At 41.9% G+C, this 15,130-nt stretch overlaps 1 protein-coding gene across 1 annotated transcript in view; it reads right to left on the bottom strand.

Moving 5' to 3' along the window:
• The window catches only part of LOC149309227 (integrin beta-3-like), a 65,375-nt gene that overhangs the window by 33,403 nt on the left and 16,842 nt on the right, over window positions 1-15,130 (bottom strand). The window contains exons 3-4 of the mRNA XM_089532004.1: window positions 7,076-7,265; window positions 5,019-5,271 (exon numbers count right to left, since the gene is read on the bottom strand). Coding sequence (XP_089388130.1) covers window positions 5,019-5,271; window positions 7,076-7,265 — 443 coding nt within the window. The remainder of the gene's footprint in view (window positions 1-5,018; window positions 5,272-7,075; window positions 7,266-15,130) is intronic.

Consider the following 15,130-nt stretch of genomic DNA (forward strand, 5'->3'; position numbering starts at 1 on the left):
AGGTCCTTTAGGGATGGAGTAAGCTCTTGCATTTTGCCACTCAACTGAGAGAAGAGGATAATGCTTCCTTTTTTGATAAGAGTTAAAGTGCAATACTTGACTCGTGGATAAGTTGACACGGGGTCAATTTTGTTTACTAAAACTTCTATACTTTTATACGAGTATATACAGCATATACTGGAGCTCAGCAAAAGTGAGCTTAGAAAAATTAGAATTTTGTACAACAGCTCCAAATAAAACACATATAGAAACACAGAATCATAGAGTTGGAAGAGACCACAAGGGCCATTCAGTCCAGCCCCCTGTCATGCAGGAACTCACAATCAAAGCACCCCTGACAGATGGCTATCTAGCCTCTGTTTAAAGACCTCCAAGGAAGGACACTCCACCACACTCTGAGGAAGTGTGTTTCACAGTTGACTTCCTGCTTACTGTCAGGAAGTTCCTCCTAATGTTGAGGTGAAATATCTTTTTCTGTAGCTTGCATCAATTGTTCTGTATTCTAGTCTCTGGAGCAGCAGAAAACAAGCTTGCTCCATCCTCAATGGGACAACACTTCAAATAATTAAACAGGGCTATCATATCACCTCTTAACCGTCTCTTCGCCAGGCTAAACATTCCCAGCTCCCTAGTTCTTTCCTCATAGAGCATGGTTTCCAGGCCCTTCACCATTTTGGTGGCCCTCCTTTGGACATGCTCCAGCTTGTCAACATCCCTTTTGAATTGTGATGCCCAGAACTGGACACAGTATTCCAGATGAGGCCTGAACAAGGCAGAATAGTGTGGCACTATTACTTCTCTTGATCTAGACACTATACTTTTATTGATGCAGCCTAAAATTGCATTGGCCTTTTTAGCTGCTGTATCACACTGTTGACTCATGTTCAACTTGTGATCTACTAGGACTCCTAGATCCCTTTCACATGTAGTCTCCTTAGGCCAGGTGTCCCCCATTCTATATCTATGCATTTCATTTTTTCTACCTAAGTGCAGTATCATACATTTCTCCCTGTTGAAGTTCATTTTGTTAGTTTTGGCCCAGCTTTCTAATCTATTCAGGTCATTTTGAATTTTGATCCTGTATACTGGGGTATTAGCAACTCCTCTTAACTTGGTGTCATCTGCAAATTTGATAAGCATGCCCTCTAGTCTTTCATCCAAGTCATTGATAAAGATGTTGAATAGCACTGGGCCCAGGACAGAACCCTGTGGCACCCCACTGGTCACTTCTCTCCAAGATGAAGAGGAGCCATTGCTGAGCACCCTTTGGGTTTGGCTGGTCAACCAATTACAAATCCACCTAAGAATTGTATTATCTAGCCCACATTTTGGGCTATATATATATGCTAGGAGAAAAGTTCAAGTTAATTTAATCTTCTTGTATGAAAACATCATGGTGTAAGAATTCTACTCTGGTTTATTCTTATGCTAAGGCCTATAGCCAGAAATGTAATGGCAGCAGAGGGATGAGAATAAAGCAGGAGTGATATTATACAGTCAGAATATAAAGTCAATCCTAGTGTAAAATAGCCAAAGCTGAAATACTGTACTACTAGGACTTTCTAAATGTCTGCCCTTTTTAGTTTTGTGAGAAAGAAATAGTGCATTGGAAAAGGATAAAATATGCCTGGAGGAGTATTAATATTCATCCTTTTCACCCGTGATTGATACTTTCCCTCCCATTTTAGTTTCTTTGTTTTCACTACTCAGGGTTTTTATTTTCCTTCCTGGAGCAATCTCAAGCATGGATCATGCAGGAAATGTGAGATCATGTATCATCCCATTGGATTTGGCTACATGATGACATTATTAAGGACAAAGTCAACTGAGACTGAAGATAATGCTGGTTCTAAGCAATCAAATCACAAATTGATCACAAGCTGCAGAGTTAAACACTGTTGCCTCTTGTAATTTATATAAAACAAGGTTGGTCAAAGTACGGATCACAGACCACATGCAGCCCTTGGGAACCCCAAAAGTGGTTTGTGGGACCTCCCAGAAGCCCCTCACCACCACCCCAATTTACAGTTTTGGATTGATTTGGGGATTATTTTTTATGCCTCCAAACTGTCCAACAGTTTGTTCCTCTAAACCCTCCCACGTCCCCAAAACAGGAAAAAATAAATAAATACAAAAATGGAAAAATGGTAGCCAGACATGACATCGGACCCTATCGCATGGAGTTAAAACCCTGGCTTACCTCTCCTGAATTCAGTGCTAATTCAGGAGGCAGCTGGGTGCTATCGCATAGAAATCGCCACCAAAACCGCTACCCGAGTCCATCCCGGATGCAGCCTGGGTCCTCTAAGCCACTTCGGCGGCCATTTTTAGAAGTTGGAAAAGGTAAGCCTGGGTTTAAACCCCATGCGATAGGGTCCATCATGTCACTTTGGGCACAGTGAAGCATGCTGCTGTGGCTGATCAAGTGCGCACAGGAAGAAAAAATTACCCTTGCTGTGTTTGCAGTTGCACACCTCTGATTTAAAGTGCTTTCACCCTACTCTTCATTTGAAAAAGATCATGGAGGCGCTTACATTAAATCAGTATCACACTCTCCTCTGACTTTTGACACTGTCAGAAATCTTTGAAAAAGGGACTCCTATATGTTTTGAAGGATTTATTCCTATGTAAATATAAGCTGCCTAACTGGTGCACAAGTAATGTAATTAAATAGAAGGATAACCTTGAGGGAAAATCCCTGTTGTCAGCTACACAATTTTCACAAATCCTGACAGTCTTTCAGTATTTGTACAGTTCTCCTACAGAAATTATATTTTTGCCATTTGTTTATGTAACAATTATTTCAAATTATTTGTTTACATTAAATTATACTGCACAGACACACAGACTGTTTTAAAATGCAGTTTTGTGAGGGCAGTTTAGCCGTACGCTGTGTGACTTCCTGAAGTACTACTTGGAAATGTTCATTGTGCCATTACAAAACCACAAAAAGGGAGGTAGCCTGTGGAAAACTGTGAAGACCTTGGAGAAAGCAATGATTTCACACAAAGCGAGTGCCCTGTGGAGCTGTCCCCATATAGCTGAATTAACAACAAAACAAAACAAAACAAAAAACAGCAATGCTGAAATGTGTACAGATGGTGAACAAAGTCCAGGAAGTTGACAGATAAGGCTTTGATGTGAAATTGTTCTGTCTCATTCACAGAGTTTTGGAAAAGAAAGAGGGGGAATGAGTCTTCCATTTGTAATTCATGTCTGTTTTACCACTGCTTTTTCCTCTTGTTTTACTCAAACACAGGCCTGTTACAGACAGCCAAAATAAAGCTGCTTCGAGTCACAGTGGAGGTATGGTGTTTCAATGATGCATGCGTCCTAAGAGTCCAGAAGCCACACCAAAGCCACGCTCCAGTCCTTAGGGCTGGAGCGTGGCTTTGGTGTGACTTCTGGACTCTTAGGACGCATGCATCATTGAAACACCATACCTCCACTGTGACTCGAAGCAGCTTTATTTTGGCTGTCTGTAACAGGCCACAGTAACTGATGGTGCCTAGTGTTTTCTAACTGGCTGTACTAGGAGCCCTCCATCAGAAAGCACTCTTACAGCAGTCTCTCTGGCCAGCCACATTTATTTCAACAGTGAAATATTCCCTCCATAGCAGTTAAAAGGTACACTTTCTCTTGTCTTCAGTAACATTAAACATGAATAAGGTTCAACAGGTTTCCTTTTAAGTAGCTAATTGAGGGCAGAATCCTGTTAAGGCACTATTCTAGCATACAAATAGTTATGCTAGGAGTTGCACTTTCTCAGACTTGTGTAAGTCTGGTCCCTAGTGTAGTCATTCCATTGCAAGCAGACATGCAACCCTCTCTCACACTTTTGACCTACTAGGTGGAGAGCTGATCAACCATTACGCAACGCGAGAGCTCATGTTGCACAGCTATAGGATACAGTTTAACCACACTATCATGTTTATGCCACACTAAAATGTATGGGATCTTGGAATAAGAATTCTGGTTCACTGGGTTACCTGAACATCATTAACAACACTCAGTATTAGTGCTGCTGCATTGTTTAACAAGCGATAGGAAAAAGAATTCACCAGATACAAAAATGTTACTGAAAATATCCACTTTCCACCTCTTATGACATACTGAAACATGAAGGGCACCTTACCTTCAACATCTCCAGATGTGCAAGGCCTGCAGCATGTTTGGGAGAAATAAAATACACAGAATACTGTGTCTACATTTTAAATAAGCAGGCAGGCAAAGATGTAGAAACAATTTAAAAATATATGGGCCGAGACAGACTGCCCAAAAACAGCAGTCTGCAGGTGCCTGTTTTAACTCCAGAGGGACACTGCAGCTGCCAAACAGCATGATATTCCTCTGGAGAAAAAAGAACCCAGTTCTTCCAGGTTCTTTTTGCAGTGTTCGGGTTACATTGCGAGTGCGCCACTGGCACACTTGTGATGTAAGCAACACACAGCGATGTGCGGATGCTGCGCATCCCTTATGTCAAGATGGCAGCAGCCATGTGGATGGAAGGCCGCCATCAGGCCGCCACCATTACACACTAGGGTTCCGGACCGTGCGGTTGCTGTGTGTTCTGCCACGCTCCTTTTGGCTCATCTGTCTTGGGCCATATATCAACACGTCTTTCACCAATGGGGAATATGCATACAAAAATACAAACCTTTTTAATGAAAAAGAAGCACATACCTAAAGTCCCTTTTGAGATATATGATGACTCCTTATTTAATATGAAGCAAGGATAGGGTGAAAATGAAGGTAGGATTCAGAAAAAGAAACAGCTGAGAGATTTTAATAACTAATGCTTATGAAGACAGAATGCTTGTGAGAGGAGGGACAGCACATGTCCACCACAATCATTGGCTCTTTAAATTTAGTTTAGAAAGGCCCACAGTATCCATACTGCCGCAAAGAGGGGGGGGGGGGGGGACAAGAATATGAATTTGACAACTCTCTATATTCTAGATGATATGTTTTTACAAATAGACACACAGCAATTAACTGTGCTTCAGTAGATAACTTACTCATAGCATGGATTTGCTATGGCTTCTGGAGGTGAAATGTACATGTAAGGGGACAGAGGCTTGTCCACAAAGGCTCCAAAGCCAATCCTTAGGTTGCTGGTCACTTTACGCATTCTCAAGGCTAGGTTGGTACCTAGATTTTGGATGGTACGGAGATCATCCTTCATGGAATTGGACAGGTCCATCAGATAGTAGATGTCTACAGGGTAATCTTCCACCTGACGCACTTTCACTGTGAAAGTTTGGGAGTCGTCTGAAATGTTAAAAGCATTGACAAAGTGAAGAGATAAAGTTATGTCTGAGAAATTCTTGATCACCTTCCTTCTCTCCAAATGCTTGACCAGCCATGCCTGCCCACCTAGCAACGGTCTACACACATACAAAAATGTACAATCTTCTTTCTCACGGGAATTTCTGACCACTGATGGTTAATACCAGAGATGATACTGGGATTCATGCTTTAGAGCTTATAATTGGTTGCAATCTCCCATTCCTACAGTAACTCGTAAATGTTAACAGTTGGTATGCACTTGCATTCTTTTTAGCAGCTTGCCAAATTATTTATTACTTTCTGCTGCTTTTCACTGTCTTCTTTGAATTTTTTTTTTTTAAAAGGGTTTAAATGGTGTAAAAGCTTTTTAAAAAATTCAAAATGCCCCTCAAAGGAAAACAACTCCCCCATACTTTGATAAACAAGTAATTTTAAACAATACTGATTAGACCAGGGATTTCTAACATGGGGTTGATAGAGATGGAGTAGTGGTATCAAGGTGGGATCTGTGAAAGGGGAAATCCCCCCTTCTATTTCTCTTCCTGTTGCTTTCAATTTTTCCAGTCAGGATGAATTGTGAGGTTAACCCTTAAAAAAACCCACTTCATTTTCCTTCCAGTTACTTTGATTTTTTCATTCATAGTAAATTGTAAGGTTAAACATAAGGTCTTTTCAAATGTTCATGCACTTCTTTTCTTTCCAGATTGGAAAAAATCCAATTTCCAACACCATAAAATAAATTGTATGCAATTTTTTGAGTTTATATGTATTTTTCTGGAAAGCAATTCCATAGCTTTCATTAGATTTTCAGTGGGGTCTATAATTTAAAAAAGTTAAGTACATTTCACACACACACACACACACACACAAACCCACACAAAACAGTCATTGCATTATTTTTCAAAAGGAATGCCTTTATGTCCTCTGTTTCCAAAAAATAATATGTTGTGGAGCAGTGGTCAAATGTCTGTACTGCAGCCACAAGGTTGTGAGTTCGATCCCAGGGGCTTCAAGGTTTACTCAGCCTTCCATCCTTTTGATGGGGGGCAATTAGCCTACAGATTGTAAGCCACTTCTTAGGGAGTGCTTAGTTCATTGATAAGCAGTGTAGAAATGTACTTGCTATTGCTATTGTGATAACACTGGAAATAACAACCTCTGATCCACTTTGAATTTAGCTGTATTCCTGAAATGTGGTGAGTAAAAAGTTTTCAAAATATACAGTGGATATACTGCTAAAAAATAGGTATGAGGAGCCTCTACTTGTTTCAGACTATTTATCCCTACAGCTCCAAATGATCTATTTTTCACTGAAGCAGTCTTCCAGACTCTCCGGAGATTACTGCATGTGGCTTTAAAACCACTGTTAGACCAAGAAAAGGATGGCAGGGTTAATAGGAGTTAGGAAGAGCATGATGGCAGAAGCAGCCCCAGTCATGCAACTGTGAAGATGTCTGATAATGGCTGCTCTGAAGCTGATATATTTCCATTTTTTTAAAAAACGACATAATGCTGTAAGAACATGTCTCGTATGGTAATGTCCTTAGGCTCAGGCTGTTTACCCAGCCCTTCTACTGGGGAACCATGTTTTAATTGGACATATTGGGAAGTGAACCCAGAGCATCTGCAGAAAAAGAACATATAGCATTTGGTGAGCTGAGATCTCTCCTTACCATCTTTGTATGGAAGGAAGTATCAAGACGCAAACAACCCAAGGTCCGTAAAAGGAATGATTCAAGAGATAGCATGCCAGTGAGCTAAATAATCAAATCATATCTTGCTTTACCTGGCCGCAAGATGAGCTCGATCTTCTGTGGAGCCATTTGGGTAATTCCACTCCCTGAGCCTTTACTGCTCAGGGGTCTATTCTCTAGGATGTGGGTGCTGCTGACTGGATATTCAATAAAATCATTTGTACAGCCATTTTGAAGAAGATTGTCCTTCAGATCACAGCGAGAGAATCCTTGTGGCAGGCCCTGTTAGATGGAGAAATAAACGTGAAAACCAGCAATAAGATGAAAAGTTTTCCAAGGGAAGGTCAACAATGCAGTTACCTTGGTCCTTGTGCTAATATGAAGCCAATACTGTAATTACTTTCTAAATTGAGAGGTGTCACAGGGCTCTCTACCTTCCCAGAAAACACATCTCTACAGCAATTCTGCTCCTAATGCCAAATTAAGGAGCTTCTTTGTTAGAGGTACGCTGTACAAGAAATGATTGCTCACTGCACTTAAAAAGTAAGTGAAATGACTGGACATTGTGTTACTCTATTTTAAAAAACCATTAACCCCTATTATTAAAAAAATACACCCTGGAACAGATATATTTTCAATTGGCTTTGAAAGAAGTCAAGAAATGTTATTCTAATTTAATGATGAAGAATACCCAAAGGCCCTTTCACACCACACAGTTATAGTACTACAGTTGCACTTTAACCCTCATGGCTGCATTCCATGGAATCCTGGGTTTTATAATAGGATGAAGCGCCAGAACTCTCTGGCTGAACATCCTAAGTACCTCCTTGAAATACCTATGACAGTCCAAGTGGAACCATAATGTTATAACTGCAGTGTGAAAGGGCTCTACAACTGGCATCTTTCAAGGCCAGCCAAAAGCATCATCATCATCATCAGCAGCAGCAGCAGCAGCAGCAGCAAGCAATTAATACTTGTGTCTTCATTTCTGAAGCATGGCTTCCCATATTTGCACTGTTTCTGCCAGTAGTTAAAGTGGAACCGCAGCACTATAGCACTATAAAACTGTTTAGTATGAAAGGGCCCCTGGTTTATCACAGAACAGGTTCAGAGCTTGGTGAAGAACAAATAAATCTCTAAGAATCATGGTCCCTGCAGCAGAGCCTCGTTGGCAGTACATAAAACCAGGCACAGGAAGGAGTAGTTTATTCAGAAGCCACTCCCTGAGATACTGAGGACCCAAACTGTGTAGTGCTTTAAAGTCTGAATCAGTCTGGAACTTCTGTTTAGGCCAAGAATCAGGTTAACGTGAATCTGGGGAGATTATCGCACAAAGCTTTGCTCCTGATACAGTCGCAGCTTTTTTAAACACCCAAAACAGCAACAATTCTTTTCACATTACCACACAATTGCAAATTGATAACAGGTTGGTGATGTATCTATTCTTATCACACTACCATTCCATTTATTCATCAACTATGCAAGATTAAGTAAGCAGTCTAGCCTTCACTGGGAGTGGAGTGTGTGCAGTGAAACTAGTTTAAACCCCTTTCTCCTGCCAAAGATAAAAGATTGCCGCCTCATGAGTAAGAGGTCTTGCCTTCATTGGGAATGGGGGTGTGTGCAGTGAAACCTGTTTAAATCCCCTTCTCTCTGAATTACACTGGAATGACCTATCAAATCACACACTTCAAGTAACAGCATGATTGACAGCTATTCACAGGATTTTCCCATTCATGAAAAGCAGCAGCAGACTCAAAGATTGACTACAGAATAGTTACTGCCTATCCTGCTTCTATTCCACTATTTAAGAACCGTTTGATAAACCCCTGGGTTAATTTTCACTAGCCACAAACAAATTGGGTTGGTGCAGAGGGGTGGGGGGGGGGAACCCAAAAAAAGGAATAAGGGTGGTCATGCTGCATGGTAGGAACACTAGGCGAAGAAGATAGAAGGAAACAGGGTTACTTGTTAATTATAGACATTTGGAATGTAAAAGTAGTAAACAGAGCAGAATCAAACATTGTAGGAATTTTTTTGCCTAGGATCAAGAAATGAATCAGAGAGCAAATGATTTAATTTTGAGAGGCCAATACAGTACTTTGTTCATCGTAAACCCATTGTTCAAGCAACCCAAGAGGTGACTGTATACATGGGCATCACCTGATAGCCAATACAGAAATCAAATAGACTTCATATTGGGAAGCAGAAGATGGAGAAGCATCATTCTTTCTGCTAAAACCAGGCGTAGAATATCAAAGAGAAAAGTTAAACCAACCGTCATGCCAAAATACAATCTGAAGAACATCTCCACAGAATTTAAAGATACTATAATGTAAAGAATAGATTTGCACTATTAACCCAACTGATTAGTAGCCAGAAGGACTCTAGGCTGAAACCAGGGATGTTGTCAGGAGGAATGCAAAAAGGCACTAACTGCAGCCAAAAAGAAAGGCAAGGCCCTATACAGACCAGCACTTTGTGCAGGCCTGTGGATGGAGTTAGGGCGCAGCGTCTGCATGCTGGATGCCCTAACCCTCTCCCTAGGGCACCATTTTGACATGTGCTGGTCTACACAGTGTGCACCTTCGGTGCTGCATCCACATGATGCAGCACCGAAGGGGCATCATAAAGTCATGCTGCCGCAGCTATGGTACCCCTTGGAGGGTGCAAAAAGGAGCTGCTTTTTGCACTCTACAGAGGCCGGATTGGGGCTGCAGCATGAAATTGCTGCGGCCCCATTACAGCCAGTAAAGAGGTGGCTGCAGACAGCCCCTTGGGGTGGTCTGTATAGCCCCTAAATTTCTTCTGTCATCCACTGAAACTCTTAAAGCAATTAAAGACAGACAAGAAACAAAAGTAAACAGTTACAGAAATAGATACAGAACCCTGAATGCAACTGTACAGCAACTTGTGTGCAGGGACAAGGAGAACTATTATAATAAATGCAGAGGATTAGAAGGTGACAACAAAAAGGAAGAACAAGGAAACTCTTCCACAAGATCTGGGAAATCAAAGGGAAACATAAATTAAGAGTAGGGATGTTGCAAACAAGCAGGGGAACACATTACATGACTAAGTAGAAATAAAAAGATGATGGAAACAATACTCTGAAGAAGTATATAAAGAGAGGAAAAAAGATAGATTAATTAAAGAGAGAACTATAGTGGGCCCTCTCCTTACACAGGGGGCTCCGTTATGGATCCCCCCCACATAAGGAAAAATCCGTCTATGCTCAAGCCCCATAGGAAATAATGGGGTGTGTGCATGTGGCAGTGCAGTGTGTGGGCATCATGAGCACACGCGCCATTGTTGTTCTCCCCACATGGCTTCCACATAATCTGGAAGCTGTGTAAAATGTGTTTGCACATGGCGGGGGCCATGGTTTGTATATGATGACAAACCTCCAGATTTAGTGAAGGAGAAGCTGCACTTAGAACACTTGGGACAAATAAATCATCATGGACAAATGGCTTATCAATAGAGCTGCTCCAAGCTACAGAGATAGAATCTATAGTTCTACTCAGGTCACTAGTTTAGTAGATGATGAGAATGCTGTGGATGTCATTTATTTGGATTTCAACACAGCATTTTTATAAAGTCCTCCAGAATATTTTGATTAGCAAATTGTTTAAGTATAAGTCAGGGCCACTCTACACAGTTCTATTCCCTCCTCAGATTAACACCAAATTGAGCTGAAGGTATTCTATGGAGAAAAACGTTGGACTCATAGCTTTATTTGTCAAGAAGGCAGGCCTGAGACAGGAAGACATGAGTAAAACCAAATTTGTTCCAAAGGCAGGGCCACCCTTCCCCTCTTTCTTTGGAACAGCCACTGTTGTGCTGTTCTTCCTTTCTGAGTAACAGGGCTGATAAGAGCACTGACTTCCCCCTAATAATTCCTTCCTGAAGTTGCTTGCATCTGGTTGGCTCTCTTCAGACTGGCCATGTGAAAAGGCACTACCTTCCTATTCTCAACTATCTAGACAGGATTGTACCAAGATATTTCACTGCCTGAAGTGAAGCAGCAAATGTACCAAGTGTGCATACTAATGCCTAAAACCAAGCAAGTTATTTTCATGCACAAGGCAAAAAAATCCCACAAACACACATCTTCTCCTTCTCTCTGGCAGTAAAAAAAGTAACATTAACCCACTGAATACTCAAAACTTGAGATGGCTGCCTCATTGTCTGACTATTGGTAGAGTCAGCCCTGTATCTTGGGCTTTAAAAGTAAAGGGCAGGGACTCAAGGAAATGTGAACCATTTCCTTTTATATTTGTGTAAATACATCTATACAATATCTATATCCCATTGAAAACATTTCACATTACTTATCTTGTTGCAAGCCTTACCACTAGTAGTATTACTTCCTTACCAGTAATATTTTTCCTTAATTAGTCCCTAAATAGAAACTCTTGAGTAAGAGCCCTCTTAGCCTGCATCTGCACTGCAGAAATAATCTAGTTCGACCACACTTAACTGCTATGGCTTAAAACTAAGGAATCCTGGGAACTGCAGTTTGTTGTGACACCAGAGCTTTCTGACAAAGAAGGCTAAATGTCTCACAAAACTACAAATCCTAGAATTCCATAGCATTAAGCCATGGCAGTTAAAGTGATGTGAAACTTAATTATTTCTGCTGTGTGGGTGCAGCTTTAGAATCTGTCACTATAGCAGAACCTGACAATGGGGTGTCTAACTCTGAGAGTCGGTTTACACTGGATCAGTTTCAGTTGGTGAGTAAAACAGAGATGGACAAACTGCTAGGATGAGCAAGGAGAACAACCTGTCCCCTCAACCCTTGTCTTTCTTGGCTGGTTATCCAAGGAAATGTAATTAGAACTCAGCCATAATGTATTATTTAATGCAATTCTCAGGGAGTGATGTTTTAGATCTTGTTTAAAAGAAATGGTACAACCCAGTGGCATCACTAGGGGGTGCAGTGGTCTTGCCCACACCAGGTGACACGCCAAATGAGGGGTGACACCTGGTTGGGCCCTCCTCCTGCTGCGGGAGGAGGCATGAGCACACTGGCTCTGCTTCCCTGCAGCAGTGATGGTTCATCACAAGAGTAAGGCCAAGGTCCCCTGGCCCTGTTTCCCTGTGGCAGTTCCTCATGAGAATTGGGGGAATTGGGAATTGGGTAGATTCCATTAGGGATAGCTGCTCCCCAAAAAAAGAGCTGTTATATGGCATACTACAACATACCAAGGAGCCCTGGTGGTGCAGTGGTTAAACGCTGGCACCACAGCCACAATGTTGTAAGTTTGATCCTAGAGGAGGGCTCCAAGGGCCACTCAGCCTTCCATCCTTTTTTAAGTGGGTAAAATGGTTATCCAGCTTGTTGTGGGTAATTAGTTTACATATTGTAAACTGCTTAGAGTGCTGAGTTCATTGATAAGCGGTATATAAATATAGATACTATTGCTATACAAGGTGCCATTCTAGCCTTAATGCTGTTTAACATCTGTATGTCACCACTAGGAGAGATCATAAGGAGGCATGGGGCAGGGTGCTATCAGTATGCTGATGACACCAAAATACACTTCTCCATGCCTTCAAAAATAAGACCATCTGAGGATAGTGTGCCTCCTCTACATGAATGCCCGAAGGAGGTAACAGGTTGGATGGGGGAAAACAAACTGAATCAAACAAGTCTGAGTTGCTTGCTGTTAAGCATCCTAACCTGAGGTGAAAGGAGTATCAACCAGGCCTGAATAGGGTTATACTCCTCCTGAAATTAGTATGCAAAGGGATCTTATAGCACCTTTGAGAGTAACTGGAAGATAGAAGTTGGTGGCATGAGCTCATAGACTGGAGCCTACTTCCTCAGATGCTCAAAGTCAGATCACCCTGAATAATGGTGTCCATAGCTTGGGGGTGCTTCTGGATCCGTTACGGCAAATAACAGCCCAGATAGATACGAGAATGGCTGGGAGTGGTAACTATCAGCTTCAGTTGATATCCCACCTTGCACCCTTCCTAGAGTGCTGCACATTGGGCTACCTCTGTATCAAGTTCAGAAACTTCAAATAGTGTAAAACATGGCAGCAAAATTTAAAGGGAAACAGGCAAATGCCACAGCCTGTTTCTGCCAAAACACAGATGTTTGAGGAGCAATGATGTTGCCCCCTTTTAGGGTTCAGTTGGTGCCACTGTGTGTGGGAAAGAGGCAGAATTAGCATAAGTTTTCAAAGCAGTAGCCATGAAAGTCTCTTGCAGCATAAAAAGCAGGAAGGGTGAGAGGGAGAAGGAATGTAGCAGCACCTTTAAGACTAACTTGTTTTTATTTTACCACTTCTTCAAATGCAGTACAAAGTGATATTCAGGCCTCTGCAAACAGAATTTGCAGAAGTTATTTGCAAAACCTGTTGCTTAATTTGGGTCACTTAACTACAACAGCAAATTATTAATATACACAGCATCCCTGCAGGAACTCACTAAGCCTTCTGACATCATTGGCACCTCAACCTAAATGCAACTAGACAGAGCATGAAACCGAGTGCACTCAGCAGGTCCTGACTCAGCTGTCTTCTAAAATATTAGGTTTTCACAGGCAACAGGAGAGGGTAGTGAAACTGCGTACACACAGCCAATGTTTTCCTCATTTCTATCCTGCCCTGTCTCCCTTTTCATGGGGCATGGTCTTGGGTAGAGGAAGGGACAATTGGGAAATCTCCACAATGGAGATTTGGGGATGTTGGCAGATTAGGTGTATAGACCAGAAATATCCCTCCCTCCTGCAAAGGAAATTTCTGCGTAATCATAGGGCCTTATCACATGAGAGGCAAAGTGCCCAAATCCCACGAATAAAGTGGATTTAAATCCCAGGAAAATCCCACAAAAGTGGGATTGTTTTCAGACACATTGGGCTAATGGAGCATTAACCCGAAATTAGCCCATGCAGAAAGTAGGCAAAATCGGCCCCTTTTTTACTTTCGGGATTTTCCCGAAAGTAAAAAGCAGTCGATTTTGCCCACTTTCTGCACAGGCTAATGTCGTGTTAATGCTCAATGTGTGTGATGTCGTCTGAAAACAATCCCACTTTTGCGGGATTTCCCCGGATTTAAACCCCATTTTTGCATGGGATTTGGCCACTTTTCTCCTGTGTGATAAATGCCATATTATCAGTGATGAAGTCTACAGCTTCAGCGTTTTCCCTTCTCATAGTAATATGAATTAATTCCCTTATCCACCAATTTTCAAAGAAAATATGACTGTTCCTTTAGGGAACCTTTGCACTGGGCATGTCAAATAATTCTGAGGCTTGTTTTACATTGCACTGCCCTGGGCAGGTGTATTCAGAAATACACTTGACTGCACCTGGATGTTGTAAAGAAATAGTGATATGGGTACATAGGGGTCCCACTTTAAGGGAATTAACTGAGGTCTCAGGGAACAGCTGTACCAAGCCAGATCTATGGGCAGGGAAGCAAACCTCAGAGTGAGTGGCAGAAGAAAGACTGGTTTTTGTCCATTAGTTTTAAAGCAGAGGTAGGCAGAGTGCAGTCCATGGGCTCCATGTAGCACTTGGGACCCCAATATGTGACCCTTAAGTTCCCCAATTGCCCTAAATTTAATATTTTGGACAACTAATTTTCAGGTGAATTTTTTGTCCCCAAACTGCCTGTATATGTGGTGGTCTACTTCCTCGACCCTGCTAATAAATAAATAAAATCCAAACATCCCAAAAGAGAAAACCAACCACAATATAGTGGTGCAGACTGCCAGGTGGGTGTGGTGGGTAAATGCCCCCCATCCCCTCTGCAGTTGTGCACCCCTGCTTTAAAGCCTGGCCACCCTTTCCCCCCTATTCCCAGGTGACACTTAATGCTCTCTGACTGAGTACTGTATGTTGATATTTGTATGTGTGATGTGGTTTTGTAAATTTGCTTGCAGGGACGTAGCCAAGGGGGGGGGGGGTTCTTGGGGTCCAGACCCCCCCCCCTCCATTAGAAAAATGAATGGTGTGTGCTGCTGTGCAGCCACACCCAAGCCCCATTATAATGGTGGCACTTAGTCTGGACCCCCTCCCTTCCTAAAATCCTGGCTACGTCCCTGTTGCTTGGCAGAGAATTTACTCTTCCATATAGCTCTGGTACATGGTTACAATAAAAAAATGGAAGAGAAGGAAAATGACAGAT

Source organism: Sceloporus occidentalis, unplaced genomic scaffold (genome assembly GCF_023333645.1).
Source record: "Sceloporus occidentalis isolate IW3139 unplaced genomic scaffold, rSceOcc1.0.p SCAF_7, whole genome shotgun sequence".
NCBI classification, from domain to species: Eukaryota; Metazoa; Chordata; class Lepidosauria; order Squamata; family Phrynosomatidae; genus Sceloporus; species Sceloporus occidentalis.